The sequence below is a fragment of the Populus nigra genome, chromosome 14, assembly GCF_951802175.1.
Source record: "Populus nigra chromosome 14, ddPopNigr1.1, whole genome shotgun sequence".
NCBI classification, from domain to species: Eukaryota; Viridiplantae; Streptophyta; class Magnoliopsida; order Malpighiales; family Salicaceae; genus Populus; species Populus nigra.
The window spans coordinates 4,405,794-4,419,796 of NC_084865.1; the positions used below are offsets into that span (position 1 = coordinate 4,405,794).

At 32.7% G+C, this 14,003-nt stretch overlaps 2 protein-coding genes and 1 long non-coding RNA gene across 3 annotated transcripts; 2 read left to right on the forward strand and 1 right to left on the reverse strand.

Moving 5' to 3' along the window:
• The first annotated feature begins 924 nt into the window (after positions 1-924).
• Positions 925-5,323, forward strand: LOC133673008 (sulfate transporter 2.1-like). The gene is made up of 12 exons (XM_062093599.1): positions 925-1,491; positions 1,609-1,657; positions 1,749-1,956; positions 2,050-2,224; positions 2,335-2,400; positions 2,508-2,738; positions 2,837-2,963; positions 3,067-3,353; positions 4,249-4,442; positions 4,553-4,632; positions 4,735-4,811; positions 4,899-5,323. The coding sequence occupies exons 1-12, from the start codon at positions 1,168-1,170 to the stop codon at positions 5,037-5,039; spliced, it is 1,959 nt and encodes a 652-aa protein (XP_061949583.1). The 5' UTR covers positions 925-1,167; the 3' UTR covers positions 5,040-5,323.
• Positions 5,324-10,824: 5,501 nt separating this feature from the next.
• On the forward strand, positions 10,825-11,744 carry LOC133672249 (uncharacterized). Its single transcript, XR_009834824.1, has 2 exons — positions 10,825-11,046; positions 11,366-11,744. It is a non-coding gene; the product is annotated as an uncharacterized LOC133672249 (long non-coding RNA).
• Positions 11,176-12,984, reverse strand: LOC133672247 (protein NEN4-like). The gene is made up of 5 exons (XM_062092613.1): positions 12,328-12,984; positions 12,132-12,178; positions 11,970-12,033; positions 11,674-11,845; positions 11,176-11,582 (listed from the first exon to the last, which is right to left on the reverse strand). The coding sequence occupies exons 1-4, from the start codon at positions 12,775-12,777 to the stop codon at positions 11,711-11,713; spliced, it is 696 nt and encodes a 231-aa protein (XP_061948597.1). The 5' UTR covers positions 12,778-12,984; the 3' UTR covers positions 11,176-11,582; positions 11,674-11,710.
• Positions 12,985-14,003: the final 1,019 nt, after the last annotated feature.

A 14,003-nucleotide genomic window follows, 5' to 3' on the forward strand; every position in this document is an offset into this window, starting at 1 on the left:
AAAACCATAAAAAAAAATTTCAATTTTTTTTTAAAAAAACTAAAAACTTTTAAAACCAAGGCTAAATTGATTGAAGAAAATATATTTCCAAGCACATGGATCAAAGAAATATCGGTGCAACTAGTTGAAAATAGGTTGGACCATAGGGTTTTAATAATTAATTAAGGTATTTATGTTGCGTACCAAAATCAAATTCCTCCTCAATTGTATCTTGAATTCACTATCAACTCTTAGATTGATGCATTATATATATATATATAAAGAATTTCTTGTGATTTTCTCTTAGCGCAAGGATAAAAACTCTCCTCAAAAACCCTAAAGACATTGATCAGTTAATGTTCATACAAAACAACGACAAATAAGGAATTCATCAGGAATTTCCCATGATCTTGGAGGGGCTCGTCTCTTCTGGGCTCTACCATAGTACCGTTGCATTGGTCTCGCAGTTACTTCTTCTCAAATAATTTTGTTTTCTATAAAACAGTCTTTCTTGAGAATATATATATATATATATATATATATATATATATTATAAAACAGTTTAATTTGAAAGTCAGAAAATCCAATTACAACAAATTTAGACGACAACTGTGTTTCATAAATAGTCGATTAAATTGTAATGGACTGTGTCTGGAGACTGACATATTTCAATGGGGTTGTGCAAAGTTTGAAATTTTTTTTAATTATTTTTTTTTATTTTTTTTAATTATTTTAATTTATTGATATTAAAAATAAAAAATATTATTTTAATATATTTTTAAATAAAAAATATTTTAAAAAACAATAACCGCTACACTCCTTAACACCAATTGTCTAACATCATTAACAGGGGCAATGGGTTTACTCTCCCTTGACTCTCCATGTGTAGTTTATGGAAGGAATTTGCATCCCACCACTTTCACAGGTCATCTATGCGACCTAAATTCGCAAATCATAGGTCTTGGATGGTCTCCTTGTAAAAATTCCTCGACCTTTGAAGTTGCCTTTTCTGTGTATATAAAGATAAAGACTAGTATAAAGGTAACATATGCACTTTAGCATCACACCATTCTCTAAGCTTGGTGTTGTGCGAACCATTCTGTAGCCTGAATGTTTTCATCTCCATAGGTTGAGAGACTTATCGGAGACAGAGACTCTTTGAGTTTTCCCAAACACTTCAAATCAACCATGGCTTCTCTGGCAATTGAAACAGGTCATCAAGAAATCCATGACCTTGAGAGGAATGGGCATGCTGAAAAGGCTCAGTGGGTGCTCAATGCTCCTGAGCCACCTAGCCTGTGGCAAGAGCTCACGGGTTCCGTCAGGGAAACAGTTTTGCCTCATGCCAGGAGATTCTCAACTGTCAAGGACAAGGGTAGCCTTTCCAAGACTGTAATTTCATTCCTGCACGCAATTTTTCCCATATTTTGTTGGTGCCGGAACTACAAGGCAACAAATTTCAAGAACGATCTGTTGGCGGGTCTAACTCTCGCTAGTCTCTGCATTCCTCAGGTAAAAACACAAGTAATCATGGAAGTTTACAATGGTCACAAAAACAGTCAACACTGCTATTTCTTTGTAGTAACTAATTTCTTAGTTTGTCTGAAAATAATACAAAATTTCATGCAGAGTATTGGATATGCAACTCTAGCAAAGCTTGATCCTCAATATGGCCTCTGTAAGTTACCTTACTGAACTTCTGTTGAGGCTAGCTAGCTATCTTTGATATAATTAAACTGTGTGTGTGTGAATTTGTTTTTCGTTTTCAGATACAAGTGTTATCCCGCCTCTCATTTATGCTGTAATGGGAACTTCAAGGGACATAGCAATTGGGCCAGTGGCTGTGGTTTCACTGCTCTTGTCTTCGATGATTCCGAAACTAGAAGATCCTGAGGCTAATCCAATTCTCTACAGAAATCTTGTTCTTACCACAACCTTTTTTGCAGGAATTTTCCAAGCAGCATTTGGACTATTCAGGTGGTTCGTTCACAAGTGTATTTTTTGCTGGTTAGTGTTATTTCAACCTTTATAGTACTTATGCTGCTTAGTTTTCCTTATTGGAATTCGCAGGTTGGGTTTCCTTGTGGATTTTCTCTCCCATGCTGCAATTGTTGGGTTTGTAGCAGGGGCAGCCATTGTCATCGGTCTACAACAAATGAAAGGGCTACTTGGGATTACTCATTTCACAAATAAGACTGATGTTATCTCTGTAATGGAAGCTATTTGGAGAGCAGTTCATCATTCTGTATGTTACTGTCCCTAGATTTTCTCCTCAGTCAGCCTATTAATTCACTCGATAACATATATTGCCGTAGAAATGCCAACTTATCCTTCGTTTTTCTGTCTTGATCACAGTGGAATCCCCATAATTTTATACTCGGATGCTCATTCTTAACTTTTATTCTAATAACCAGATTTGTGGTAAGTCCTAATAGCAATAACTTAAACCTGATTAGGAATATGAGAAATTTCTTTCTGCCGTTATTAAAGTCATTTAATTAAGGATGATAGATTCGTGATTCTCTCAGGGTAGAAGGAACAGGAAGCTCTTCTGGCTGCCAGCAATTGCTCCTTTGATATCAGTTGTTTTATCAACTCTTCTAGTTTACCTGACAAGAGCAGATAAACATGGGGTACTGATTATAAAACACATTAAAAGGGGCTTAAACCCAAGCTCAGTCCATCAGTTACAGTTCAATAATCCACACATCGGAGAAGTGGCTAAAATTGGGCTTATAGTCGCTGTCGTCGCACTCACTGTAGGTTTCAAACAATTCAACTCTAATTTTCATGAGAAGTACTAAATCAATCAACATTGCTCACTTTCCATTCCATTCTGCTGTTATGTCAAATGCAGGAAGCAATTGCAGTAGGCAGGTCTTTTGCATCCATAAAAGGATACCACATCAATGGAAACCAAGAAATGGTTGCCATGGGATTTATGAACATTTTGGGATCTTTCACTTCTTGCTATGTTGCAACTGGTGAGAGATTCTTCCAAGACTTTATGTAGGATATATCTAACAACCCATTTTCTTACGTTTATTAATTTTCTTGCTTGTATTAATTAACCATCAAACTATGTAGGTTCGTTCTCGCGCAGTGCTGTCAATTTTAGTGCTGGTTGTGAAACTGCTATGTCAAATATTGTGATGGCCATTACAGTGATCATATCCTTGGAATTGTTCACAAGGCTATTGTATTACACTCCCATTGCAATCCTTGCTGCAATCATTCTTTCTGCTTTACCTGGACTCGTTGACCTTCATGAAGCATACAATATCTGGAAAATTGATAAGCTGGATTTCCTTGCTTGCGCTGGGGCCTTCATTGGGGTCTTATTTGCTTCCGTGGAGATTGGTCTACTAGCTGCGGTAACATTAGTTTCTGCTTTTTACTTCGCGGGCATACATATACATAAAGATAATAAATGCATGTCAATACAATAAAAATTGTTTCAATAAATTCTTTTTCTTTTTGTTTCATGAAACTAAGAATGCATGGAAAGCTTAGAAATATTAGATTTTATTGGCTAAAGTCTTTCTTCTTTCCTTTTTTTTTTCTGGTAATTTACTGCAAGTTGTAGGATTAGGCCTGAGTACTGTGTATGTCAACTTTATATAGTTTATGCACTTGAAGGATCACATCTAGGATTTTCGTGCTTCCTCATACAAGAATTTTTTTAACAATTATAAATGAATAGATCATATATATATCCAACCTTTGCGGACAACATTAGATACTTGATGGAAAGTGAGAAGTGGATTTCGTGGAGCTCATAATTAACAAAAGAAATTTGTGGAAAGGCCAAACGATCTCAGACCAATAAAGTACCAAAATTTGACTGATTCATTGGCATTACAATTACATATACCCCACCAAGTTGACTAAGTGTCATGTATCTTGCCAGTGGATGTGTGGCAAAAACAGTGACTGTGTACAGTGCGTAAGCAAGGGTCCGACGTGCCTGAACCATCCTTTTGTTATTTTTTTTTTAAATTGTTTTGTATTATTATGTTTTAATAGTTTTTAAATCGTTTTAATATGTTAATGTTAAAATAAATTTTAAAAAATAAATAAAATATTATTTTATTATATTTATATATTATCAATTAGAAACAATTTAAATACAAACACAAACAGTTTATAAGTTATATGTTATGAGGAATTTAAAAAAGTCAGCTGCATCCAGACCATTTAAATTTTTTCTGATTTTATATTTGATGAGATAAGTTTTCACTTAATTTGAACGGTTATGTTGAGTTTCAGGTGACAATATCTTTTGTGAAGATTATTATAATCTCAATTAGACCAGGCGCGGAAGTACTTGGAAGACTCCCTGAAACTGATATATTCTGTGATGTTGATCAATACCCTATGGCTGCTAAGAATCCTCAGGTCCTCATAATCCGTGTTAAGTCTGGTTTGCTTTGTTTTGCAAATGCAAACTTTGTCAAAGAAAAGTAAGGACTTGATATGCTATAATGTTCATTAATTATACATGACATATACAGTATGCGTACAATAATGAACTAAGCTCTATTCCTTTTCATTTTCTAATCTGCTGTTGAAGGATAATGAAATTGGCAACTGAAGAGGAAGAGGGCAGTAAAGGGAAAAGGACTATTCAAGTTGTGATTCTTGACATGTCCAGTAAGTGTTTACGGAAAAATCAAGGATGGGTTCGTGTTAGTTATGGACTGTATCAAAAGTTTTCTGATAATTTTTTTTTCAAAATCGTTTTCTGTGTTGCAGATTTAATGAACATTGATGTATCTGGAATCACTTCTTTGGTGGAATTGCACAAGAATCTTGCCTCGAGTGGAATGGAGGTAATACAGTGACTGTGTCCTATACTATGAATGTATATGTATTTTGGCGATGCAAATTCTCTTATCATGAACGGTTTTGTCTCTCAGCTAGCCATAACAAACCCTAAGTGGCAAGTGATTCATAAGCTAAGGGTAGCCAACTTTGTGACCAAAATAGGAGGAAGGGTCTTCTTGACAATCGGAGAAGCTGTGGATGCATGTCTGGGCGCCAAAATGGCTGCTGTTTAAGCATGTGGCTTCCAATTCTGCTTTCTTTTATCTAGTGTGAGTGTGATCTAGTCCCCTGTGTCTGTGTTACTGGGACATATAATAAAATGAAGCTTTCATCTCCTCTACCTAATCCTAGCTAGGGCTCAAAAGTGGAAGTCCACGGCGGAGGTAGCAGCGAAGGGTGATTGTGAAAGTAGTTAATTAATTAGTTGTGATTTTATGTAAGAAAGAAATGTAATATAAACCATAACCTGTGTAATATGTATGTTTCTATCAATAATTTTATACTCTTACTCTTATAACGGCTCAAGTTCTCTTTTTCACCATTACAACTTTTATTTGACCTGGGTTTTTAAAGGGAATTTAAAAGTGTAATAACAATTATTTTTTAAAGTGTAATTTTATTTAGAAATATATTAAAATAATATTTTTATTTTAAAAAAATTATTTTTATATCAAATATCAAAATAATTTAAAAACACACAAAATTAATTTAAAATAAAAAAATCATTTTTAAAAATCATTTTTTTAAAACGTAAAATTCAAGATACTATGAAATTACTAATTGTGTTTACATGAAATCATTTTATTTAAAAATATATAGTTATTTTAAAAACAGCCACCCCAGTTGACAGTTAGGTTAGAAATCTAACGATATGAACATAGTAACAAGTGAAAAATCCTAGATTGTTGATCCATGTTATGTAGCCGTACCCTTTACAAAGACATTAAGAATATGGCAATTGTCAATCAATGGATAGATTCTATAGTTTTTTTTTTTTTAAGATTCTATAGCCGTACCCTTTACAAAAACATTAAGAATATGGCAATTGCTGATTTTTTTTTTTTTAAAAAGACTTGTTCTTTGTATGTCAATCAATTTAATGGATGCAATACTTGTATTTTAACACTATAGCTAATTCGCTTACTATCAATAAGAACAAACAAAGAAAGATTAGGTCTCTCTCTCTCTCACACACACACACATGCACTTGAAGGATCACATCAAGAATTTCCTGTGCCTGCTTCTGAAACATTTATTAATGAATGGAGTATATATATCCAACCTTTGTGGACAATATTGCATTGAAACTGAGGAGTGGATTTCATGCCTTGATCATACTCACAAAAAGAGATTTTTGAAGAAAAATTCGAGTCACTCTGATCATTGCCATAACATATACCCTACCACATTAACTAATGTCATATATCATGACACTGCGTGTGGGAAAAACAGTCAAGGGATACAGTATTTTGTGCCTGGCATCAATCGTAAGGTAGATGGATTTCACTTTCAGGGATGGAGCACAGTCAGCTACACTCTAGACCACTTAAACATTTCTCTTTTCTTCTTTTATTAATCTGTGAATGAACAAAAGAGGAAGGAAGAAAGGTAGCTTGATTCGAACTTCTTCTGTTGAGTTGCAGTGATGATGATATCTTTGTGAGGATAAACATAATCTCAACTAAGCCATGCACAGAAGTTATTGTAAGATATGTTCTGTTATACTGATCAATATCTTAATCAATTGATCCTGTGGCTCTTAAGGCTCCTCCTTTCTTGATAATCCGTGATTCGCAATTGCCAACTTCGTTAGGGAAAAGTAAGGACTGGTCTTCCTGAATATTATGCGTGCTTGAGGACCGGAATCGGACAGCTCCGGGGCTTGATCCACCAGCCGTAGAGATAACACATATAATAACGAAATGATGCTTCTGATGGCATAAAATCCGGCAGGCAGAAGTTTCTGATTCTTGTGATTAATGGCTGGTATTTTCTCTATTTGTCCCACCATTACAATTAATTCGGATTCTTAGAGTAAGTGGTGTGTGATCGATTGTGCTTCAATGAAATCATTTGATTTAGTTTTCCTTTTTGTTCAATGTTCATCAAATTAGTGCGGAGAGGAATTTTATAATTAATTAATCAATGCGTTATCCCACAACACGAGTTTGAGTTTTATTGTTTATGTAACATGCTGTTGTCCTGGGGGATCATGGCTGTAGTTTATTGTTTTTTTTTTTTTTTTTCTCGGGCTGTTTGGAGTGTAGTGCAGTGTAGTGGTGGGCTTCCCACTATTTATTATTTTGTTTCAGCCTTTATTTGGTGTGGTGCTTAATGGGTTTTACTCCCTTTTATTTTTTATAAAATTCTCGTGACTTGTTAGAAACAGAATCTTCTCTATGGAAAATGATTGGCATCCATTTAAAAATTAAAAGAAAAACATTTATTATTATAATGAGTTATACAAAACAGTAATGCTCAATGACACACACTCACACACACACACACACACATATATAATATAATAAGTTAATGAATTAATATGGCATAAGAAATACACACGGTGTAAGGTGGATGGAAAGAGGGAAACAACACTACTGGAAGAGAGTTAGAGACAACAAATACTATTTGCTGAGAAAAAAGAAGTGTATGGAATGGTTAAGTTTACCACTTTGAGATAAATTTACCACTTTGAGATAAATATAGATTGGCATGTTCAACTACAATATTTATTGTGATGATGTAATTGATGAGAAGAACAAAGTTGATGGTAGCAACATCCATGAAAAACTAGCAATTGAATATCAAGGTTATATAATTTTAGTTTTTTTAGAAAAGGGATTTTTCGGCTTAAATTATGAAGATTTCTTTTTCTTTTTTTTTGATAATCCAGGGTGTCCGGGCTAGTTTACGCATACCATGACTAACCTTTGTGCCCACTAAGCACCCTGCAAGCCCAGTAGGCAAGTAAAATACTGCAAGGGTCACAAATATACATAAAGAGAATCAAACCCGAGTACAAAAAAAAGGAACAAGTCCGTTCTCTTATTAGACCACGACCTCAAATGTAATTATGAAGATCCTTTGATTACTTGCTTGGTACAAGTACAAAAATAAATTTTTATATAGATTATATGTTGGTTGTGCATTTTGATAATATATAGATGTAATATACAACTTATTGTACGAGACAAAGTTTTGTGAAGGAATGAATAGCAAGTACAAGTTTGTCATGCTAAACATTAAATAAAACTACTACTCATTATTGATGTGTATTTAAAGAGAAAAAAGAAAGATTGGTAATTTTTAATTGGTCAGTACTTTTATAATTAAGGCAATAACGACTGTAAATTGAGAATAAGTTTCTTCCAATTCCAGAATGATGTAGAAGCTAGAATTGCAGTAGATTGTATATAATTAAGGTTGTTTTAATAGTTTATTTAAGTAATGCTGCTAAGATTTAGTTATTTTTAAGAGCAAGTATTTATTTTATTTAGTGTTTTGGTAGTATTTAAATCTTTCTGCAATTGTAAAAAACAAAAAAAAACTATGATATTTTAATTATTTTATACATAATTTGTTCTTAATTACCTGACTGTTAAGTCCAAACAATCTGCCTATGTTAGCTAACTTTGACTAGTCTTTCCTCTCTCTTTTTTCTTTTTATATTATTTATTCTATGTTTGGGTTTTTTTAGTTTTTTATAATAAATTCTTAAGATTAATGAAGAGAATATCTTTTAGCATTTAATTTGTTTTGTAATAGTTTACAAGACAATATAATTATCTTTATATCATGTTTAGTTATTGTAAATAAGACATAATAAATTATGAAAAAACTTATTTTATCTTAATATATATTATTGTCAAATTTATATATATTTTTTAAAAATAGTTAGATATTATATTTTTTTTATTTATATTGAGTGTTAAATTAATAATATTATAATAAACCTAATTATAAAACTTAAATCGGCCTGACAGGTCGACCTAAAACTAGACCAGTTCAGGTTTTAAAAATAGATGAATGATGCCAAAAACCCAAGTTAAAAGCTTGTTGACTTTCTTTGTAATTGTTTTTGGTCAAAAAAAGATTGCTTTGTTTTTTAAAAAAATTATGTCAACTCGGGTTGATCCTCTCGACCCATGACTCGGACCTTACATTAAATGCATCCTTTAATCAAATTTAAAAACTATGATAATAACTATTTTTATTCGTATATTGAACCGGATCAATCCAGTTTTACCCCTCTCAACCTATGACCAGAGCTTTGGTCTGGATTCACATTCGAGTTGGGTTTTAAAACTATGATAATAACCATGTTGATCCTTACGTTAAACTGAGTCACAAGTCAGGTACCCGAGTCAACAGCAACCCGACCCGTGATCCAAGTCTTACCCTGGGTAGACCTTCAAGTTGTGTTTTAAAACTATGATAATAATCATTTTTATTTTTATGTTGACTAGAGTCAACCCTAATTAACCATCTTGACTCAAGACTCGAGTCTTGTCCATGATCAGCTCCTGAGTTAGGTTTTAAAACTATGATAATGATTATTATTTTTTTTACATAACTTTTAAATTAAAAGTTTTTTACAATGATATTTTAGAAAAAAATATAATATATATTGTATCTCAAAACATGTCTTTTATATATCTCATGTTTTACAAAAATTCATTCTAAATTGTTCAAGAAATATATTTATTTTTATGTTTTTTTTCAATTGAATATATTTTTGTCTTTTTTTTTCTTTTCAGTCTTAGAATAGTAACTAAATACTATATACTTCCATTAAGTTTATAAATTTAGAAATCTAAAGGCACACATCTTTATTTTTATTTTTATTTTTATTTTCAGTGAAGCTAAAAGCATTGATAATTAATTATTAACTAATTATGTCAACTCTGCGTGTTAATTGAAATAAACACGTTGCTTTTTCCCAAAATTGTTCACATTCATTGAATCTCAACATTTAAGTGGTGATTATTTGATGCTTACTAGTAATAATAATTTTATGTATTGAAAAGTGTTGTTACCTTTTTCTTTTGCAGCCAATAACATCCCTTTTCTGATTCCCACTCACTTTTCTCAGAGTCCGTTGCACGTTTTGCTTCTCAAGCTTTCAAAGTAACGATTTTTAATATTCTGGGATAAAAAAATAAAGATATAGAAAAAAAATAAAAAATTATATTGTTTATAATTTGATAATAATATAAAAAAATAGAATGACTATTTTTATATATTGTTTAGTTGATGATGGATAAGGCAAAATAAAATATATATAAAAAAATTATTTTATTATTTTAAAGATTATATATTTTAAAAATAATAACATATTAATTTACTTTAGTTTCTATGAAGGGTTAGATTAATAATAATATAATAATTCTAGTTAGAAAATCCAAATCAAGATGAGTTGACTTGATACTCAGTCAACTCGGTATATAGACTGATTTAGATTTAAGAAAAAAATATAAAAAAGATTAACTTGATTTAACTTGTTCAACTTAAAATAAAACTCGGTAAAAACCAGGGTTAAAAACTCGTTAATCTTTTTACTGAGATTTGTTTTTGTCAAAAAGACATTAGTTTGAATACTTTTTTAAAAAATTAGATTGATCCTCTCGACTTGTGATCGAGTTAGATTTTAAAACTGTAATGATAATCACTTTTATCTTTACATGCATTATTTGTATAATTTTACAATTATAAATATTTTTACATTAATATTTTATAAATAAAAAATAATTCATATTATCTACAGAGAAAATACCAAAATTCACTCAAAATTATTTTAATAACATATTTATTTTTATTTATATATCTATAACTATTCTACTAAATATATTTTTTTCACCATTATCTTCTTCTCTTTTATCTTATACATATGATACTGTAACTGAACACTATTACAAAAAATTGCTATTTTACCCAGAATTGTCTAGATTCATTGCATCTAAGGATCTGAAGGTAATGATAACACTTATTTTCCACTTTGGTTTGTGTTGGAAAAATCCATCCAGTATCCACTCAAAAAAAATGAGGGGAAGAATGAGTCCTTTTATATTATATAATCCAAGTGTAGTCTCCCATTCAGAATTCAATATTGCCACATAGAGTTGGTGAAACAGACATGCCATGACTAGAGGTCTGAGAGTTAGGATCAATCAAGCTCTACTACGATTTTAGGACTGAGAGTTACACGCACATCCAGGCCAAAAGCTCAAGATTATTGATCAGGTGAGTCCATTTGTGGACACTATTGGATTTTCTTGTAGCCACGACATTCCCATTTCTATGTTCCTGTTTGTATCCTAGACACAATTAACTGTCTGCCTGAAAAATAAACAAATCTTTTTTAAAAAAAAATAAATAAATCAGTTAGTTAATTGAAGGATGAACAAATAATCTTAGTTACAAAGATTAAATTAATGCTCTTCCAATCTGAATCTTAACGCCATTAGGCATCTTGACATAATTTACACACCCCCAATTTCAAGCTATCTGTGAAAAACAAGATGAACCAAATATGTTAACAGCATGTTTTGTCCATTGGTAGATTCATGAAGATCTATCCATCATTATTGGTAAGCTAACATCTTGTGATCCTCTCTTGATGCATCCATCTTTATCAACACAAAGAAGGCGATGCAAAATGAGCGGTGGGAGCCTTGTTTCTTTGCTCATCTCAGCAGAGAATGAGAATGCTTGAGTAAGTTGTTGAAAGATTTGGTCTCTTGGGCCTTACACACCAAATTCTTTACTCCTACTGCCATCTGTTTTCCATGCAATTCATGTCATTAGTAGCTTGTATTTGACATTATAGATTGGCAATATTGAACATTACAAGCAATGAACAACTTAAACCTTTCCCAGACTTGTATATATAGGGAACTGCTCTTTGCTATCCAAGAGTAGTTGGAGGTGATTTTCGGCTATTTTCTTCCCTACACGGCAGTTTTCCATTACTTCTGCTTCGCGTTACTATTGTTGAAGGGTTGCACCATTTGGCATTCGAAACGCTTGGAAGGCATGATTCCTTAATCCATTGAGGACTCCGAAATGTTAATTAATTATGATTTCAAAACAATCATGTACCTTGCGTAAATAATGATGAAATGTGTGATAAAATCGGATGGGATGATGAAGATGTTAGAGATTACCAGGAATAAAACCGTAGCGCAATGCTTCAAGACCTCTAAGTTCATACGAACGTCATCGAGACTCCTGTTTAGTGCAGTTGAAAAACCGTGATTACAGATTTCATATAATACCAGAGAAAAATATCAAGCACACATGGTTCTGGTTTAGACCAGAATTTATACCTGTGTTTTTGCTTGCCGAGCCCAAAATAAGCAGCTAAAGTTGCCATCTAAACATAAGAGAACCGTGTCAGGCTATAGAAAACATCATGGAATTTTGTGAATGATATCAGGCTATAGATCATGTGATTGCACCAAAAACTTACAGGGTAATGCATGTTATATATGAATGGAAAATGGTTCAAATATTGATGCATACCTTCATGTTACCGGCTCTTCTGCCGAATCTTTCAGTCAGGACTCCTAAAGAATCAATCATTCCAGCAGGAACTGGCGCCGGCTTACCAATCTCTGCAAATGCCTCCTTAATCCGGACACAGTCAAATCTTTGGATGTTATGTCCTGCCCAAATTCTACCATTCAAAATACTAAAAATTTTATCAGCAACTTCCTCGAATGCAGGTGCATTTGAAACAGCTCCACGAGTTATTCCATCACATCGACCAGACTTCAATGCAACAGCAGACAAGTCCTTCGGTCTTATGAGGGTACTATAGCTATCTAGCTCAACAAGTTTCCGTGGACAAACTGTTATTGCACCAAACTCCAGTACCCGGAACCGTTGTCCGGCTCTATTGGGCACCGTTGTTTCCAAGTCGAAGACCACAATCTCTGGTGAGCCTACGGGATAAGGACTAGACGACTCCATGTCTGGTTTTTAGTATTGGTAACTGGTTTTAATTTTAAGTTTTTTGGCTAATTCCTGTTGTCTTCACTGTGTTACAAATAGTGGGGTACGTAGCAATACAAGAAAGCCCAAAGGCATGTAATGAAGAAAGAATTCTTCACATTTGAGATTGATTGTCTTGCAGTTCAAGTCAGGAGCTTGATTAGGCCTTGCATGGAGGCGTCTTTGTGTCCTTGGTGATGTTTGGAGGAAATCATTTCCCTTTAGACAGGTATATCTTGCTGTAAAGAAGGACAAGGATAGCTTTCTCTGAGACCTTTAGACGAGACCTGTGTAAAAAGTCTGAACTTTCTTCACCCACAAGGACATGCAAATTGAACGTGTGGAAACATAGGAAGCAAAGTCTCCTTCCTAGAAAGGAATCGATTCCCTGCTCGCTTATGTTTCGAATCTCCTGACCAAAAGAAGGAAGACAACTGGAGGATAGCAGTAATGTAAAACAACATAGATTTTAAAGTCGTCTTTTTCTTTGTCTTAATGAAGACCTCTAGCTATAAGCCTATAGCCTAACATAAATATATTTTCTTTGTCTTAAGGAGCACCCTTATTCCTCCCCGCCAAATATTGGGCCAAGCCAACAAGAAGGCTTCCTTTCAGCCTGAGTCGAAGCCTTTCCTTTTAGTTTCTTGTTTGCTGGGCTATGAAAGGGCACGCGCACAAGTCTTTATATTAACCATACTCAAAAAGATGTGGGGGAAAATATTGTGTATTTTGCCCCTGCTTTTTTATTTTCATTATACTAATATTTTTATTTTTTCTTTTCTCATGATTGACTTCTTTTTTTTAAAAAAAAAGTATATGTTTTTTCAAAATTATTTGTCTTTATCGATTTTATTACTTTTAATATTGAACTGGTTAAAAATTACAGCTGTAGATTTTCTCTTGAAACACTATAGATTGCTACAGTGTTTTCCTGCATAGTTTTTTTTTTGTTTTTTATGATTTTTTTCCAAAATTATTTTTATTGATTTTATTTTTTAATATTGAGTTAGTTGAGAATTACAATTTTATATTTCCTCACAAACACTATAGATTGTTGTCGTGTTTTCCTACATGATTTGTTTTCCTTTTTTTATGATTTTTATTCAAAATTATCTTTTTCTATTTTATTTTTAAAAAAAATATAATTTTTTTTTATAAATCCATAACAATGCACAAGCATGTCATAAGCCCGCGGCAACGCGTGA

What these genes read in the sequence shown, in the direction of transcription:
- LOC133673008 (XM_062093599.1), top strand. Translation starts at nt 1,168, where the DNA reads ATGGCTTCTCTGGCAATTGAAACAGGTCATCAAGAAATCCATGACCTT. An exon ending in TTCTAATAACCAGATTTGTG is followed by an intron (nt 2,401 to 2,507) that starts GTAAGTCCTAAT and finishes TGATTCTCTCAG; the next exon opens with GGTAGAAGGAACAGGAAGCT. An exon ending in TTGCCTCGAGTGGAATGGAG is followed by an intron (nt 4,812 to 4,898) that starts GTAATACAGTGA and finishes TTTGTCTCTCAG; the next exon opens with CTAGCCATAACAAACCCTAA.
- LOC133672247 (XM_062092613.1), bottom strand. Translation starts at nt 12,777, where the DNA reads ATGGAGTCGTCTAGTCCTTATCCCGTAGGCTCACCAGAGATTGTGGTC. An exon ending in CTCGGCAAGCAAAAACACAG is followed by an intron (nt 12,034 to 12,131) that starts GTATAAATTCTG and finishes TGCACTAAACAG; the next exon opens with GAGTCTCGATGACGTTCGTA. An exon ending in GCGCTACGGTTTTATTCCTG is followed by an intron (nt 11,846 to 11,969) that starts GTAATCTCTAAC and finishes CAATGGATTAAG; the next exon opens with GAATCATGCCTTCCAAGCGT.